This window comes from Moschus berezovskii, chromosome 24 (assembly GCF_049115385.1).
Source record: "Moschus berezovskii isolate FMDL1 chromosome 24, NW_MosBer_1.0, whole genome shotgun sequence".
NCBI lineage: Eukaryota > Metazoa > Chordata > Mammalia > Artiodactyla > Moschidae > Moschus > Moschus berezovskii.
Window position 1 is genome coordinate 6,594,936 of NC_142483.1, and position 13,865 is coordinate 6,608,800.

Here is a 13,865-nt window from a genome sequence, read left to right on the forward strand (position 1 = left end):
TTCAGAAGCCCACTGGGGCATTCTCTTCACGTCTCATGTGTAACTGGGCATAATATTTACATTATATAAAACCGGTCTGGTCAGTTCCTTGGTTAAAAGAAAATATGTGTGCTTATGTGTATGCATGTGTGTGTGTGCGTGCGCGTGCGTGTGTGCAGTTGCTCACTGGCAAACAATTTTTAAAAAAATGTCCTAGGACCCCTCTGGCGACACAGTGGCTGGGAATCCGCCTGCCAATGCAGGGGACACAGGTATGGTCCCTGGTCTGGGAGATTCCACATGCTGTGGGGCAACTCAGCCACAACTCCTGAGCCTGTGTGCTGCAGCGACTGAAGCCCGCACACCTAGAGCCTGTGCTCCACAAGAGAAGTCACTGCAATGAGAAGCCCACGCACCTCCAACTGGAGATGAGTCCCCACTCACTGCAACGAGAGAAAGCCTGCATATAGCAATGAAGATCCAGTGCAAGCAAAAAGAAAAAAAATTTTAAAAACACATGATGAAAATAAACACACACACACACACAAAAGCAAAACATGTTCTTGTGTCACTGAGTTCTTGCAGATTTTAATTCAGGAGCTTCCCCAGATGTTCTCATAAGGGTCCAAAGCTGACTACTGCGATACTGCCGAGAGCACGCTGTGTAGTTACTGAGGCTGAAACAACCAAAACGTCTCCCCAAAGCAACCTGGTGACACAGACAATGGCCTGGCAGTCTGGTCCAGATGGTCTGTTGCTAAAAAAAATCTCAGTGGTCTTTTTGGGCTCAATTTAGACAATCAGAGTGGTATCAATTCTTAAGCGAGGAATCCATTCGAGGGCAGACACTGTGCTGAGTGATTGACAGATGTTATTTTCACTGGGTCCATGCCTGGAAGATGCTCCAAGGCCCTGCTCTCCCGTGAGACTTGTCAGCCGGCCAGCTGGTGGTGAAGATGACCCATCGCCCCAGACTGACTCCTCCTGAGACAGTGTCTCCTGCTGCCCCGGACTTCCGGCATAGGGCAGGCTTCCAGCAGGGGCAGCAACATATGGCAACTTCACCCTCTGTGCTGCTGGCCCGTCGCCTCCCTGCCGTGCCCGGTGTGCCACCCTGCACCAGAGTCAAGTGTCTGTCTAGGTGCAGGAGATGTCCTGAGCCCATCACATGCAGGGCTTCATCTCACCACCTCTGCATCCTCCATGACGTTTCTTTGCGACCCCATGGACTGTAGCCCACCAGGCTCTTCTGTCCATGGGATTCTCCAGGCAAGAATACTGGAGTGGGTTGCCATACCCTTCTCCAGGGGATCTTCCCAACCCAGGGATTATACCCGGGTCTCCCTCATTGCAAGTGGATCTTTTACCATCTGACCCATCAGGGAAGCCCGATGTCCTCAGACTTCTCACAAATGCTTATGAGTTGTCTTCAGGTTAAAAAATGTTTTTGCCATACATCCTTGTTGAAAACAGCTTTATGTCTCCATGACCAGCTCAGTGATGGAAGACAAAGCATCTGCTTGAAGGAATCTGGTACATGCCTGGACATACAACATCCTAGCCCAGCTCCGGCTGAACCCCACATTGTCAAGTATTGAGAAGTTGCCCTCATGGCTCCAAGCATTGCGTGACACTGAACATGGTCACGTGGACAGACCTCAAAAAAAAACAACAGCTTGACTTGAACTCCATGTCATTTTTGGACTTGGGAAGTTGATGAGCTTAATCCTGGAGACTGTCTTTCATTGTCCCAGCCAAAGGCAGCAGGTTGGCACCCATTTGTTGTTGCAGAAATGGCACATTTTCCCCAGAAGGCTTTGATTTTCTGTCATTGAGGGCAGGGAATATTTACACTTCATGAAATACAAAGAAAGTTTTCTATTTGTGCTCATGGGACAGTTGAATTTTTTTCAAAATATTTCCAAAATACTTTCCAAATATTAAATATTATTTAAAGACGTTCAGACTCTCAGGGGAGGTGGTTAATGGCCTCAGAGAATATTGTGCTCGGTAGTTCAGTTGTTTCTGACTCTTTGCAGCCCTTTGGACTGCAGCCCCCCAGGCTCCCCTGTCCATGGGATTTTTCAGGCAAGAATACTGGAGTGGGTCGCCATTTCCTTCTCCAGGGGATCTTCCTGACCAGGGATTGAACCTGCATCTCCTGCACTGCAGGTGAATTCTTTATCACTGAGCCACTGAGGAAACCCACAAAGAATATTGTATTTCCCTCTGGCTGAACGGACGGCCTGTTCAAGAGGACAGCCCCTCCCTGGCAAAGTCAGACCAACAAGGCTTTCAGTGGTGCCCTTGGCTTGGGCTGTACTCAGGACAGAAGTGAAAAATGCATATTTTTTTAAGTACAGTATCTGAAGAAACAACTTTAAGTTTTACAAATGTTTGTGTGAAATGCAAGTCAGTAAAACAAATTCTGATTTTCTACTGCATTCTATCACAAATTCGGTATTGCTGTTTAGAAAATTCCAAACCATACAGACCAGGCTGGGATACTGTGAAGCCAGATGGTTCACAGGGGAGAATGTGCAGGACAGTACAAAGTCCTTGTCATGACCATAGGTTTGATATGAATGGACACAGAAGCCACACTTCTTGAAGATGGTAGAGTTAAAGTATAAGAAACCTGGGTCCCCATATCACTGCTTGGAGACCCCATTTAGGGCCTTTTTATTTATGTAATTTTTTTTTTACTGGAACCCACTCCAGTGTTCTTGCCTGGAGAGTCCCAGGGACGGGGGAGCCTGGTGGGCTGCTGTCTATGGGGTCATACAGAGTCGGACACGACTGAAGTGACTTAGCAGTAGCAGTTAGCAGCAACCGCTTTATAATGCTGTGGTGGTCTTTGCCATACATCAGTGTGAAGCAGTCATAATTATACCTATATCTCCTCCCTTTTGGGCCTCCCTGCCCTGCCCATCCCACCCTCTAGGTCATCACAGAGTCCCAGGCTGGGCTCCCAATGTTATACAGCAGCTTCCCACCAGCTACCTATTTTACACATGATAATGTATGTATGTCACAGAGTGAAGTAAGTCAGAACGAGAAAAACAAATACCATATATTAATGCCTATATATGGGATCTAGAAAAATAGTACTGATGAACCTGTTTCCAGAGAAGAAATGAAGATGCAGGTATAGAGAACAGACTGGTGTTTACAGCCTCTTACGAGCAGGAAATAAACATCTATTGTGTTTGAGCCATTAGACACATTTGGGTTTGTGTTACAGCAGCTGGAAGTGCATCACACCTTAACTATTAGACTTATCAGGTAAAAACTCACTAAGGATCCATCAGCCCTCAATGCAAACACCTTACATGGAGCTGTCAGAGCCCAGGCGCATCTTCAGCTTTCTTGATACACAGCGCTCATGGCATTCTGATCACATAACCAGAAGTGAGTATTTGAAAGGAGAGTCAAAATATTTTCTAAAGTTTATAATTCAAAATATTGTCTAAAGTTTATAATTAGTTTCAACTGGAAGGAATAAAGAAAGGAGTAAATCGTAGCCTGGGGGCGGTTAAGAGCTTGTATTCTGAAATTAAACTGCCCAGATTCACAGATGGCACCACCACTTATTAACTTATTCCACTGTTACTCACTTTCTTCCATTTGCTCTGACATTTTCTAGATACGCTGGTAAAGAATCCGCCTGCAATGCAGGAGACACAGGTTTGATTCCTGGGTCGGAAAGACTCCCTGGAGAAGGGATAGGCTACCCAATCCAGTATTCTTGGGCTTCCCTGGTGGCTCAGCTGGTAAAGAATCTGCCTGTAATGTGGGAGACCTGGGTTTGATCCCTGGGTTGGGAAGATCCCCTGGAGAAGGGAACGGCTACCCACTCCAGTATTCCAGCCTGGAGAATTCCATGGACTATATAGTCCATGGGGTTGCAAAGAGTTGGACATGACTGAGTGACTTTCACTTTCTGTACAAACCCCTGTAGCTCCTCATCCAGGAATTTCAACTACAGATAAACTTGTCCATATATCCAACCAAGTCAACTGCAAAGATGGTCACTGAGGCTCAGTGTATAGCAACAAAAGATTGGGAACAATCCATTATAGGCTGCTGATTAAATATAATATGGTATTCCCATGATGAGGACCTCTGTACAGCTGTCAAAAAGCATATGATAGCTCTGCATGTTTTGGTATATAGTGAGTACCAAGATGGATTGCTCAGTGAAAAAAATCAGGAAACACATGGGATACATCCTCCACTATATACTGTATTTATGCTCCTCTTTGTGTAAAGAAGGGCGGTACATACATTTGTTAATTTGTACATGCTCAGGAACAATGTATAAGAAATCACAACCTAGGAGGCCTGGGGTCAGAAGTAGAAGGGGACATACTTCTTTCCTCCCACAGACCATTTTGTGCTATTTGAAATTATGTTACCATGAACAGATAATTATTTTTCTAAGCACAGCTTTTAAATTATTTAAATATTAAAAGTAATACACCTTACCATATGATTCAGCTATTCCACTTCTGGGTATTTATCCAAAGAATACAAACACACTAAATCGACACATGTACCCAAATGTTTACAACAGCATTATTAACAATAGCTAAGATACAGAAACAACCCAAGGGCTCATCCATGGATGAATGGATAAAGAAGATGTGAGACAGACAGACACACACACACACACACACACACAGAGAAATACTACTCAGCCATGAAAAAGATGAAACATTTTGCCATTTGTGATAACACGGATGGATCTTGAGGATATTATGCTAAGTGAAATAAGTCAGATAGAGGAAGACAAATACTCTATTATTTCGTGCATATATGAAACATAAAAAACAAACAAAAAACCAAAATAAATGAACAAATCAAACAAAAACATACATTCAAAGACCAAAGTAGTGGTTACCAGAGAGGAAGGGATGGGGTGTGGGGACACAAATGTGGAAAAGGGGATCGATTTTATAAGGAGGGATGGAAAATAAATTTTTAGTGGTGAGCATGCTGTAGCGTGGGCTTCCCTGGTGGCTCAGCTGGTAAAGAATCCGCCTGCAACGCATGAGACCTGGGTTCAATCCCTGGGTTGGGAAGATCCCCTGGAGAAGGGAAAAGCTACCCACTCCAGGATTCTGGCCTGGAGAATTCCATGGACTCTATAGTCCATGGGTTCACAAAGAGTCGGACATGACTGAGTGACTTTTACATGCTATAGGATATACAGAAGTTGAAATACAATCCTGTACACATGAAATTTATACGCTGTAAACAAATGTGATCTCAATAAAAAAATACCACATACACATTTCTAGAACAGATATGAACACAGCACTCAGTAAGCGTTGATTTTTTAAAAAATGAAAGAGGGACTTCCCTGGTGATCCATTGGCTAAGACTCCATGCTCCATATGCAGGGGGCCCCAGTTCAAACCATGGTTAGGGAACTAGATCCTACATGTTGTAGCCAAGACCAAGCACAGCCAAATAAAGAAATATGTACATTTTTTGAAAATGTCTGGCGTGCAGACAGTCTCTAAGATGACCAGCAAATGTTGTCTTGAGGAGTCCCACTGCACATAGGGGGCATGGTGCACTGGTGATGTAGCATCTCAGCATCACCTGCTAAGATGCCTGCTGGGCAACCCTGGGCAAGTGACTTCACCTCTCTGTGCTCTTCTATTCCCAGGGTTATAGGAGTACATGCCAGAGGACTGACAGCTAAATGACTCTTGATTTACATTTTCTCAAGAGGAAACAGCTGAGTTCTTATTACTTAAACACTGTGTCATCCATCATAGTTATTTTTGGCCAATGTCTATTTAGGAAACATATATATTTACATCTCGAAACACAACACAACACTTTAAACAAAAGATATGTTGTACACAGAGGCAGAATGTCAGGATCCAGTGGAGATGCTCTGAGTGCCAACAAATGGGGGTGCAAGAAGTTATTACACACAAAGTAACTGTCTACGAAGAGCCACATAAACGTCTTACAATTCCAAAGGGATGTCTACATGTTTCACATTTAATAGAATTGACTGTTAATTATATATTGGTATCTTCCGGTGTATCATTATGCTTTTAGAAACTGTTGGGGGTTTGGGTTTTGTGCAATGGGTTGTTACAGTTTGTCCCACAAGAAATAATGAGACATAGAGCATCAGTTAGTGTTTTCACGCAGAATGTCTGGTTTTTAGGGATGAATTGCTGATGTTAAGTGGGAGATGCTCACACATAAAATACTCAGAAGAATGACCAGCACAGAGCAGAAGCTCAATGTGTGTTACCTACTACAAGTAGCACTTAGTAATTAAAAAAAGAAAAACAACACTGATGTACTGAATACAAACCCAAGGTTACAAAGAGGTGAGGGAGGGAACTTGGCTCTCCTTGCCTGTTTCTCTGGAATACTGCCAGTTGCCCCGGAGAAAGTGATGGGTTAATTACAAGGTGGTAGGAAGAGGTTTGAAATAATTTGATTGTGGAATAATTTTTATAATTTAGAATTATAATGAAAGGGTGTGAACTTTTCTTAATCGCCCAGGTGGAGAGCCTTAGCACTGTATCATCCCCTAGCATTTCACCCATCTTGACCTCAGTCATGGGTCCTTCTGACCAGCAAACTCCCCTTCTCCTCCATCCAAATCAAAGCCAGTCCCACTGAGTAAAATCAAAGCTGAGGCATGGGGTATAAGAAACTGCCTGCCAAGCAGGAGACATGGGTTTGACCCCTGGGTTGGGAAGATCCCCTAAAGAAGCAAATGGCAATCCACTCCAGTATTCTTACTTAGAAAATCCCATGGACAGAGGAGCCTGGTGGGCTATTACATTACAGTCCATGGAGTCGCCAAGAGTTGGACATGACTTATCGATTAAACAATAACAACAATATATATAGTACTTAAAACATGTAAATAATTTCAACTTCCTTTCCCCATATTGCTAGCCTGGGAGAACCCCTAGAAGAATGTTGAGGAGGAGCACCGTCCAACGCTGGCATCTGAGGTGAACCCTGAGGCTGAGGTGAGCACCCGGGCACATCGTACAACCAGCAGAGCAGCAGTCTCTGACTGTCTCACACAAATCTGTGTGGGTGTTGGGGAGGCTGGGGGGAGGACACAGCGGTTCTGCCAGTCACACATTCCAGACAACAGGCACCAGCTCCTCATTTGAATCTGAAGAATGACGAACTCACACACTCACCCAGGGTAAGCGAACACATCATTTGATGTCTACTCATACTTTTGGCAAGAAACAATGGTAGCGAGAATGGGGTCACTGACCCAGACTCTGGTACCTGAGTGTTTCTTGGAAAGCCACTCAAGTTGCGGTTTTAACAGGATTATTTTAAATTAATCAGTCCTTCATTCTTAGAAGTCGGGGAGCTTGTAGGAATACTGAACTAAAAACAAACACACGCCATGAAGATGCCACATTTCCATCTGTGCAGTGACACCAACTTCATCTTCATTCAGAAGACTATTAAGAGAGTTCAGGGATTTATAAAATAAATCCACTATGCCAGGCTCTCTGGTGTTCTCCGTCTTTTCAGGACAGACTCTAGAAACGTCTGGGCAAAGCAAATGTACTTTGCCTGCTTCAACCAAAAAGGCCCAGTGATGTGGCCTCACAGGTCTAGTTCCTAAGAACACAGAAGGGATTTAAGAAAGTGAAAGGGGCAAGTTCCTGGGCTTCCTTGTATTTGGACAAGGAATGGTGAGACACTGCTCCGACAGTTAATAACTTCCTGGAAAGAACAGGCTCCACTGGAGACCAAAATGGCAGCCTCCCCAGGCCACAAGTAGGAATCAGACGCGTAACAGAAGCCAGTTCAGGACAGTCTGTCACTGTGATCAGTAATGTACTGATGCCTTGATTTACATCATATTCTCACTGGAGTTCTCAACTGTTATCCCACACAACCGGAAACATCTCAGACAAGACAGCTCCCAAGTCTGGCGGGCACACTTTTTTTCTCATACACACATTTACACCTATTCATTTGCTCAGTTACTCTTTATTCTTAAGCAGACTTTTTTCTTCAAGGGAAATCTTGAAAGGTCAGTCCTAACTTAACAATAAATACAGTAAATTCGCCCACAGTATGTTCAAGATCCCATCGACTGTGCAGTAATATGTCGCCTGACACCGCTGAGGAAAAGAACCAGGAAGCTTTCCCGTCTCGGATTTGTCATGATGGCAGTTGCCGGAACACCCAAGTTCAGCTCATCCGCTTAGTTTCCTTCTTTTTAATTTCCTCTCATTTGTCTGCCTGCCAAACACAAACGTCCCCTTAGATGCAGCAAAGGGTAATAAAAGAAGATCGCTTCCTGGGTAGTTCTTTGCAAAGGAAAAAAAAAAAAAACCAACACACAAAGCCCGTAGTAGTCTCAGGGAAGGCTTCCAATCAAGTCCTTACGTGAGGAGACCAGGTAATCCACGGTTTCAACGCTTCCAGGGCCCGCAGGGCAGCTCCTCGCGGGCGGCCGGGATGGGGGTCCCGCGCGCCCGCCCCGCCCCCAGCGGGGCCCCCTCAGCTCGGACCCGCCCTCCGCCGACCCCCTTCCGCCGCCGGCGCGCCGCGCGCTGCTGCGAGGGCCGGGGCCGCGCTCCTCAGCGGCGCCCTCCTTGCCGAGTCCGTGTTCCCGAACTTCGGGGCGGCGAGAAAAGCGCGGGCGGACCGGCGGGAAAGGTGAGGCGAAAGCCGGGATGTGGTGACGCTAAACCACCGTTTCCTCGCCCGCGCCTCTGGCCGGCGCGCCGAGGTAAGAGGCTGCACCAGAGAGGCAAGTCTCCCTCCTCACGGCCCGCCCGGCGCCACCGACAATCCAGGTGGAGCGCCCGAGCGCGCGCCTCCGCGAGGCCCCCGGCCCGGCCCGCGCCGCGCCCGCCGCAGCCTGCACCCTCGGCAGCCCGCGCCCCTCTCCGCCCGGCGCCCCTCAGCGCCGCACTCACCCGCTCCGCGAGGCAGGCGCGCGGCGCCCAGCAGGAAGACCCCCAGCAGTGCGACCGTGACCCCGCAGCTGAGGCTGGCCATGGCTCCGGGGCGCCTGGGCCTCGGCGGGGAAAGCGACTGTGGCCCGTGGCGCAGAGCGGCGGCCGCGGGGCCCCGAGCCTGACATCCGAGGCGCGCTGCGCTCCACCCCGGCTCGCTCACCTGCGCGCGGGGCGGGCCCGCCCTGGCTCCGCCCAGCGCCGCGGGAGCACGAGCTGGCCGGCTCAGTCCCTCCTCCCTGTCCTCCTCCCCTTCCTGCCTCCACTCCCGCCTCTCGCCTGGAGCACTGCGACCGGTGGCCACCTTCCCGGGGTCTAGCCGCCGTGCCTCTCATGACTTTCTCTACAGGGGCCAAAGTCGCCCTTGGGGAAGACACTTGCCCTCCTTTCACTGTCAGGGAGACAAAGGAGGCCACTGTGCAGCCCTTTTTCCGGGGAAATCAAGTCTGTGGAACACCCAAGCCTTGGCTTCCGCCTCTGCTTCCAGATTTGGGCTGCAGACTTTGGACTTTTAAGGCCGATGCTACTGGTACTCTTCAGAATGGTGAGCCCGCAGCCAACCCCAGGCGCTTCACGGACAGTGTTTCTAATGCTCACAGTGACCCTTCCGCAGAACAGATGAAAGAGACACCCAGTTACGCAACCTCCCGAAGGTCCCCGGGCCAGTTAGTAACTTGCGGAGGCAGGATTTGATACCCCTGGAAGGGGTTTGCACAACCGGAGTTGCTTTGTTTCATTTCTGAAGAGTGAATGAAATGAGTGAATACAGGAGGCTGGCGAGGGCCATGAGGAGAAACCTGAACAGGTCCACGGGGCCCCTTCCTTGAATTCTGAATAGTACGTATAGCACTGGCCCGAGGCATTTGCTCCAATCATTGGGCTGTAAATGAATGACCCTGGGCCTCTTTCCCTCCTCCCAGCTGCCTTTCTCTGGTTTCTGAGGTCCTATGGATTCTCCTTCCTCCTCTGCAGGCCACATACCAAGTCCAGGGTCACAGTGTCATAAGGAGAGACAGTGGATGGTTCAGGGACTCTCAGCTAGCAGACCAGGGTTCTATCAGAATGACTCCAAAGGCCCCCATGGGCTGCCTGTGCCAGTGGGCAGCTAGCAACTGGGCCAGGGTCACCCAGAATAACCTGGAAGCAGAGTACATGCAAAAGCATTGGTCTGTGTCCAGTTCCCACTTTTTTTTTTATTCTTGGGGAACTGAGCTTCTCCAGGCTGCTCCTACTCTTTATCAGGAACAGGGGTGAGAAACCATCTCTTAAGAGAGTCATCCCCTCCTTTCTGTGTCTTCAGTGATGAAAATAAAGCAGCCTCTGTCTACAGGGAGCTCACAGTTCATGAGGGATGCAGGGCTGTCCAGGCTGTGGACGTGACTGCCCCGACCCCCTCCACCTATGGACTGTGAGCTGAGGGAACATCAGTTTACCTTCCAGTTACTTGGAAGACAGATGAGGAAGCTGAGGTCTAAAGGGATGGAAGAGGATGAGAAAAGTAGGGACACTCTTGGTTCTCCCCAAGAAATTGAGGGCAGACTCAACAAGAGAAAAAAATTATCAGAAAATCTAAACATCCTTCAAATATGTTTATGCTGACAGGAGAGTAAAGCAGATTTTGTCTGTTTTCCTAATTGTAAGCAGGCATATATACCCAGCATCTTTTCCTAGCATCCCTAACTCCATTGTTTTCTATATATGATGATGGTGATGATGATAATGATAATAATGGAGTGGCAATGAGTTGAATTGAAAATACTAGAAATATTTTGTGATAAGTTTAAGCCTAAGGAACAAGTTATCTTTTTACTATCTCATTTCCCTGAAGTTTGCTTAACTGGACGCTCTGGGCGAGTGAAACTGGCTGCGCTGGGTCTCCGTTGCCGCTCATGGACTTTTTTTCTTTGAGGCAAGAGGGGGCTACTCCCCAGTTGTGGCACGTGGACTCAGGAGTTGTAACTCATGGGCTCTAGAGTGAGGGCTGAGTAGTTGTGGCACACCAACTTAGTTGTTCTGAGGCATGTGGGATCCTCCCAGATCAGGGACTGAATACATGTTGCCTACATTGACAGGCAGATTGTTAACCACTGGACCACCAGGGAAGTCCTAAATGAACTTTCCATAAATGACACAAGAGTCACTAAGTCTCCGGTGTGAAGGATTGGTAGTAGTTCCAGATAATGGCAACAATGAGAAAGAGTCAAGGAAAGGAGGAGGCATTTCAGCATCCTTTGCAAGACAACCCACCTCTGTAGTTGAAATCTAAATGTCTTGAGGTAATGGCTTGGTTCATGGAAGAATGTAAACAAAGCTTTGCCAAATTTTGGAAATGTCTTCTCATTACAAACTTGCCTGAATGGAAGGAGTCAATTTTTAAAAGTTATTTCTGACCTGAAAGAAATCCAGGCAGCTGCAGTCTGTTACCAGAGAAAAATGACATTGAAAGATGAGTTTTAAAGCTGTTATATTTAATTTTGACCCCTCTGTTCAGTTCAGTTCAGTTCAGTTCAATTGCTCAGTTCAGTTCAGTTCAGTCGCTCAGTCGTGTCCGACTCTCCGCGACCCCATGAATCACAGCACGCCAGGCCTCCCTGTCCATCACCAACTCCCGGAGTTCACTCAAACTCATGTCCACAGAGTCGGTGATACCATCCAGCCATCTCATTCTCTGTCGTCCCCTTCTCCTCCCGCCCCCAACCTTTCCCAGCATCAGAGTCTTTTCCAGTGAGTCAACTCGTCACATGAGGTGGCCAAAGTATTGCAGTTTCAGCTTTAGTATCAGTCCTTCCAATGAACACTCAGGATTGATCTCCTTTAGAATGGACTGGTTGGATCTCCTTGCAGTCCAAGGGACTCTCAAGAGTCTTCTCCAACACCACAGTTCAAAAGCATCAATTCTTCGGTGATCAGCTTTCTTCACAGTCCAACTCTCACATCCGTACATGACCACGGGAAAAACCATAGCCTTGACTAGACGGACCTTGGTTGGCAAAGTAATGTCTCTGCTTTTTAATATACTATCAAGGTTGGTCATAACTTTCCTTCCAAGGAGCAAGCATCTTTTAATTTCATGGCTGCAATCAGCATCTGCAGTGATTTTGGAGCCCCAAAAAATAAAGTCTGACACTGTTTCCACTGTTTCCCCATCTATTTCAGTTGCTCAGTCATGTCCAATTCTTTGCGACCCCACGGACTGCAGCACGCCAGGCTTCCCTGTCCATCACCAGCTCCTGGAACTTGCTCAAGCTCAAGTCCGTTGAGCCACTGATGCCATCCAACCATCTCATCCTCTGTCTCCCCCGTCTCCTCCCACCTTCAATCTTTCCCAGCATCGGGGTCTTTTCCAGTGAGTCAGTTCTTTGCGTCAGGTGGCCAAAGTATTGGAGCTTCAGCTTCAGCATCCGTCCCTCCAATGAATATTCAGGACTGATTTCCTTTAGGATGGACTGGTTGGATCTCCTTGCAGTCCAAGGGACTCTTAAGAGTCTTCTCCAGCACCACAGTTCAAAAGCATCAGTTCTTTGGCAGTTTTCTTTGTGGTCCAACTCTCACATCCATACATGACCACTGGAAAAACCATAGCTTTGACTAGACGGACCTTTATCGGCAAAGTAATGTCTCTGCTTTTTAATATGCTGTTTAGGTTGGTCATAACTTTTCTTCCAAGGAGTAAGCGTCTTTTAACCATTTTTGACCCCTCTGAAAACCCTACAAAAGCTGCAAAGCAGGGACTTTTTTTTCCCCCTTTGGTAGAAGATGTAAGCCTACAAAGATGAGGGGAGCAGACAGAAGACAACAGCCTCTTAGAAACTGGAAAGCAGATGGGTAAGTGGAAACTGTAAGCCAGTAGAGAGGAAAGTTGGAAAATAGCATGATTTATACCATAGAGTTCTCAAAAAGAAACAAAAACAAACAAAAACCCACCACTAAGGAACTGGCAGCACAAGGTATTCTGTAACAGGAGAGGGAAGAAGGGGCTAAAACGGTGAAACCTGGGAGAACGCTGAGAAACTATAGTTTGAGCTCTGAAAACTGTCCTCCATTTCTCCTGGCTGGGCAACTGCCCCTAAGCAGAAGTCTGAAGCATTGTTTTCTGAAGAGGTTACAACTGAGGAAACTGGGCTAAGAAGTGCTAGGCATAGCTGTAGGCTTAGGAGACATTCTGGAAAGAGGTAGATAAAAGGAACAAATGTATTCCTTATGCTTAGCTCTCTAGGTGCCTGGCCCCAGTTTGCCCCTCAGACTCCAGTAGTCTCAATTCATACTAGAGACGGAAGTCTTCTGGAGAATCTGACAAGCTTGAGAAGACCTATAAGATACAGACATTTATCCCCGTCAAGAGGCTAACCAGATTCTTCCCATGACATTCACAGTTGACAAGCCCCACCAGTTAAACTTTTTGATCTCTCTCTTTTAAATATGACCAGACAGTAGGAGTTCGTGACATCTGAGGAAAGCAGCTAACATGATAGAGTCAAAATCAACCAACTAAACAAACAGAAAAAGGCACTTGAAGAAGAGAGAGAGAATAAAACAATTGCTAACTAGTTTAGAAAAATAGCAGACAACAGTGTATTTATGCTGTATGGATAAGGAGTAATAAAAAAATGAATATTCAGGGACCTACAAGAGTTCTTAGAAAAAATTTTTAAATGATAGTAAATATTAAAAAATAAATAGAAAAATTGAAAGATTTCCCAGAAAGTAAAGCAAAAAGATAAAGATAAAAAATAGAGAAAAGGTAAGAAAATTAGAGGTCTAGTTCAGGGGATCTAACATGTGGATAGTGGGTTTCGCAGAAAAACAGATAGCAAATTAAGCAGAGATATCATCATCAGTAATATAATTCAAGAAATTCCCCAGGTCTGGAATGACATGAGTTTCCATATTTAAAGA

General features: G+C 46.5%; 1 protein-coding gene and 1 long non-coding RNA gene across 5 annotated transcripts in view; one reads left to right on the forward strand and one right to left on the reverse strand.

The window, feature by feature from the left end:
* Positions 1-9,136, reverse strand: part of CDCP1 (CUB domain containing protein 1) — a 58,427-nt gene extending 49,291 nt beyond the window's left edge. The window contains exon 1 of the mRNA XM_055413609.2: positions 8,931-9,136. Coding sequence (XP_055269584.2) covers positions 8,931-9,012 — 82 coding nt within the window. The 5' untranslated portion in view covers positions 9,013-9,136. The remainder of the gene's footprint in view (positions 1-8,930) is intronic.
* A 91-nt stretch (positions 9,137-9,227) lies between these two features.
* The window catches only part of LOC129547744 (uncharacterized), a 54,661-nt gene continuing 50,023 nt past the window's right edge, over positions 9,228-13,865 (forward strand). For 2 of the 4 annotated variants that reach the window (XR_016036256.1, XR_016036257.1), the window contains exon 1: positions 9,228-9,806. This is a non-coding gene — a long non-coding RNA (uncharacterized LOC129547744). Of the gene's footprint in view, positions 9,807-12,005; positions 12,795-13,865 lie in introns of those variants that run through there. The other 2 variants (XR_008684127.2, XR_008684128.2) reach the window with 2 other exon arrangements.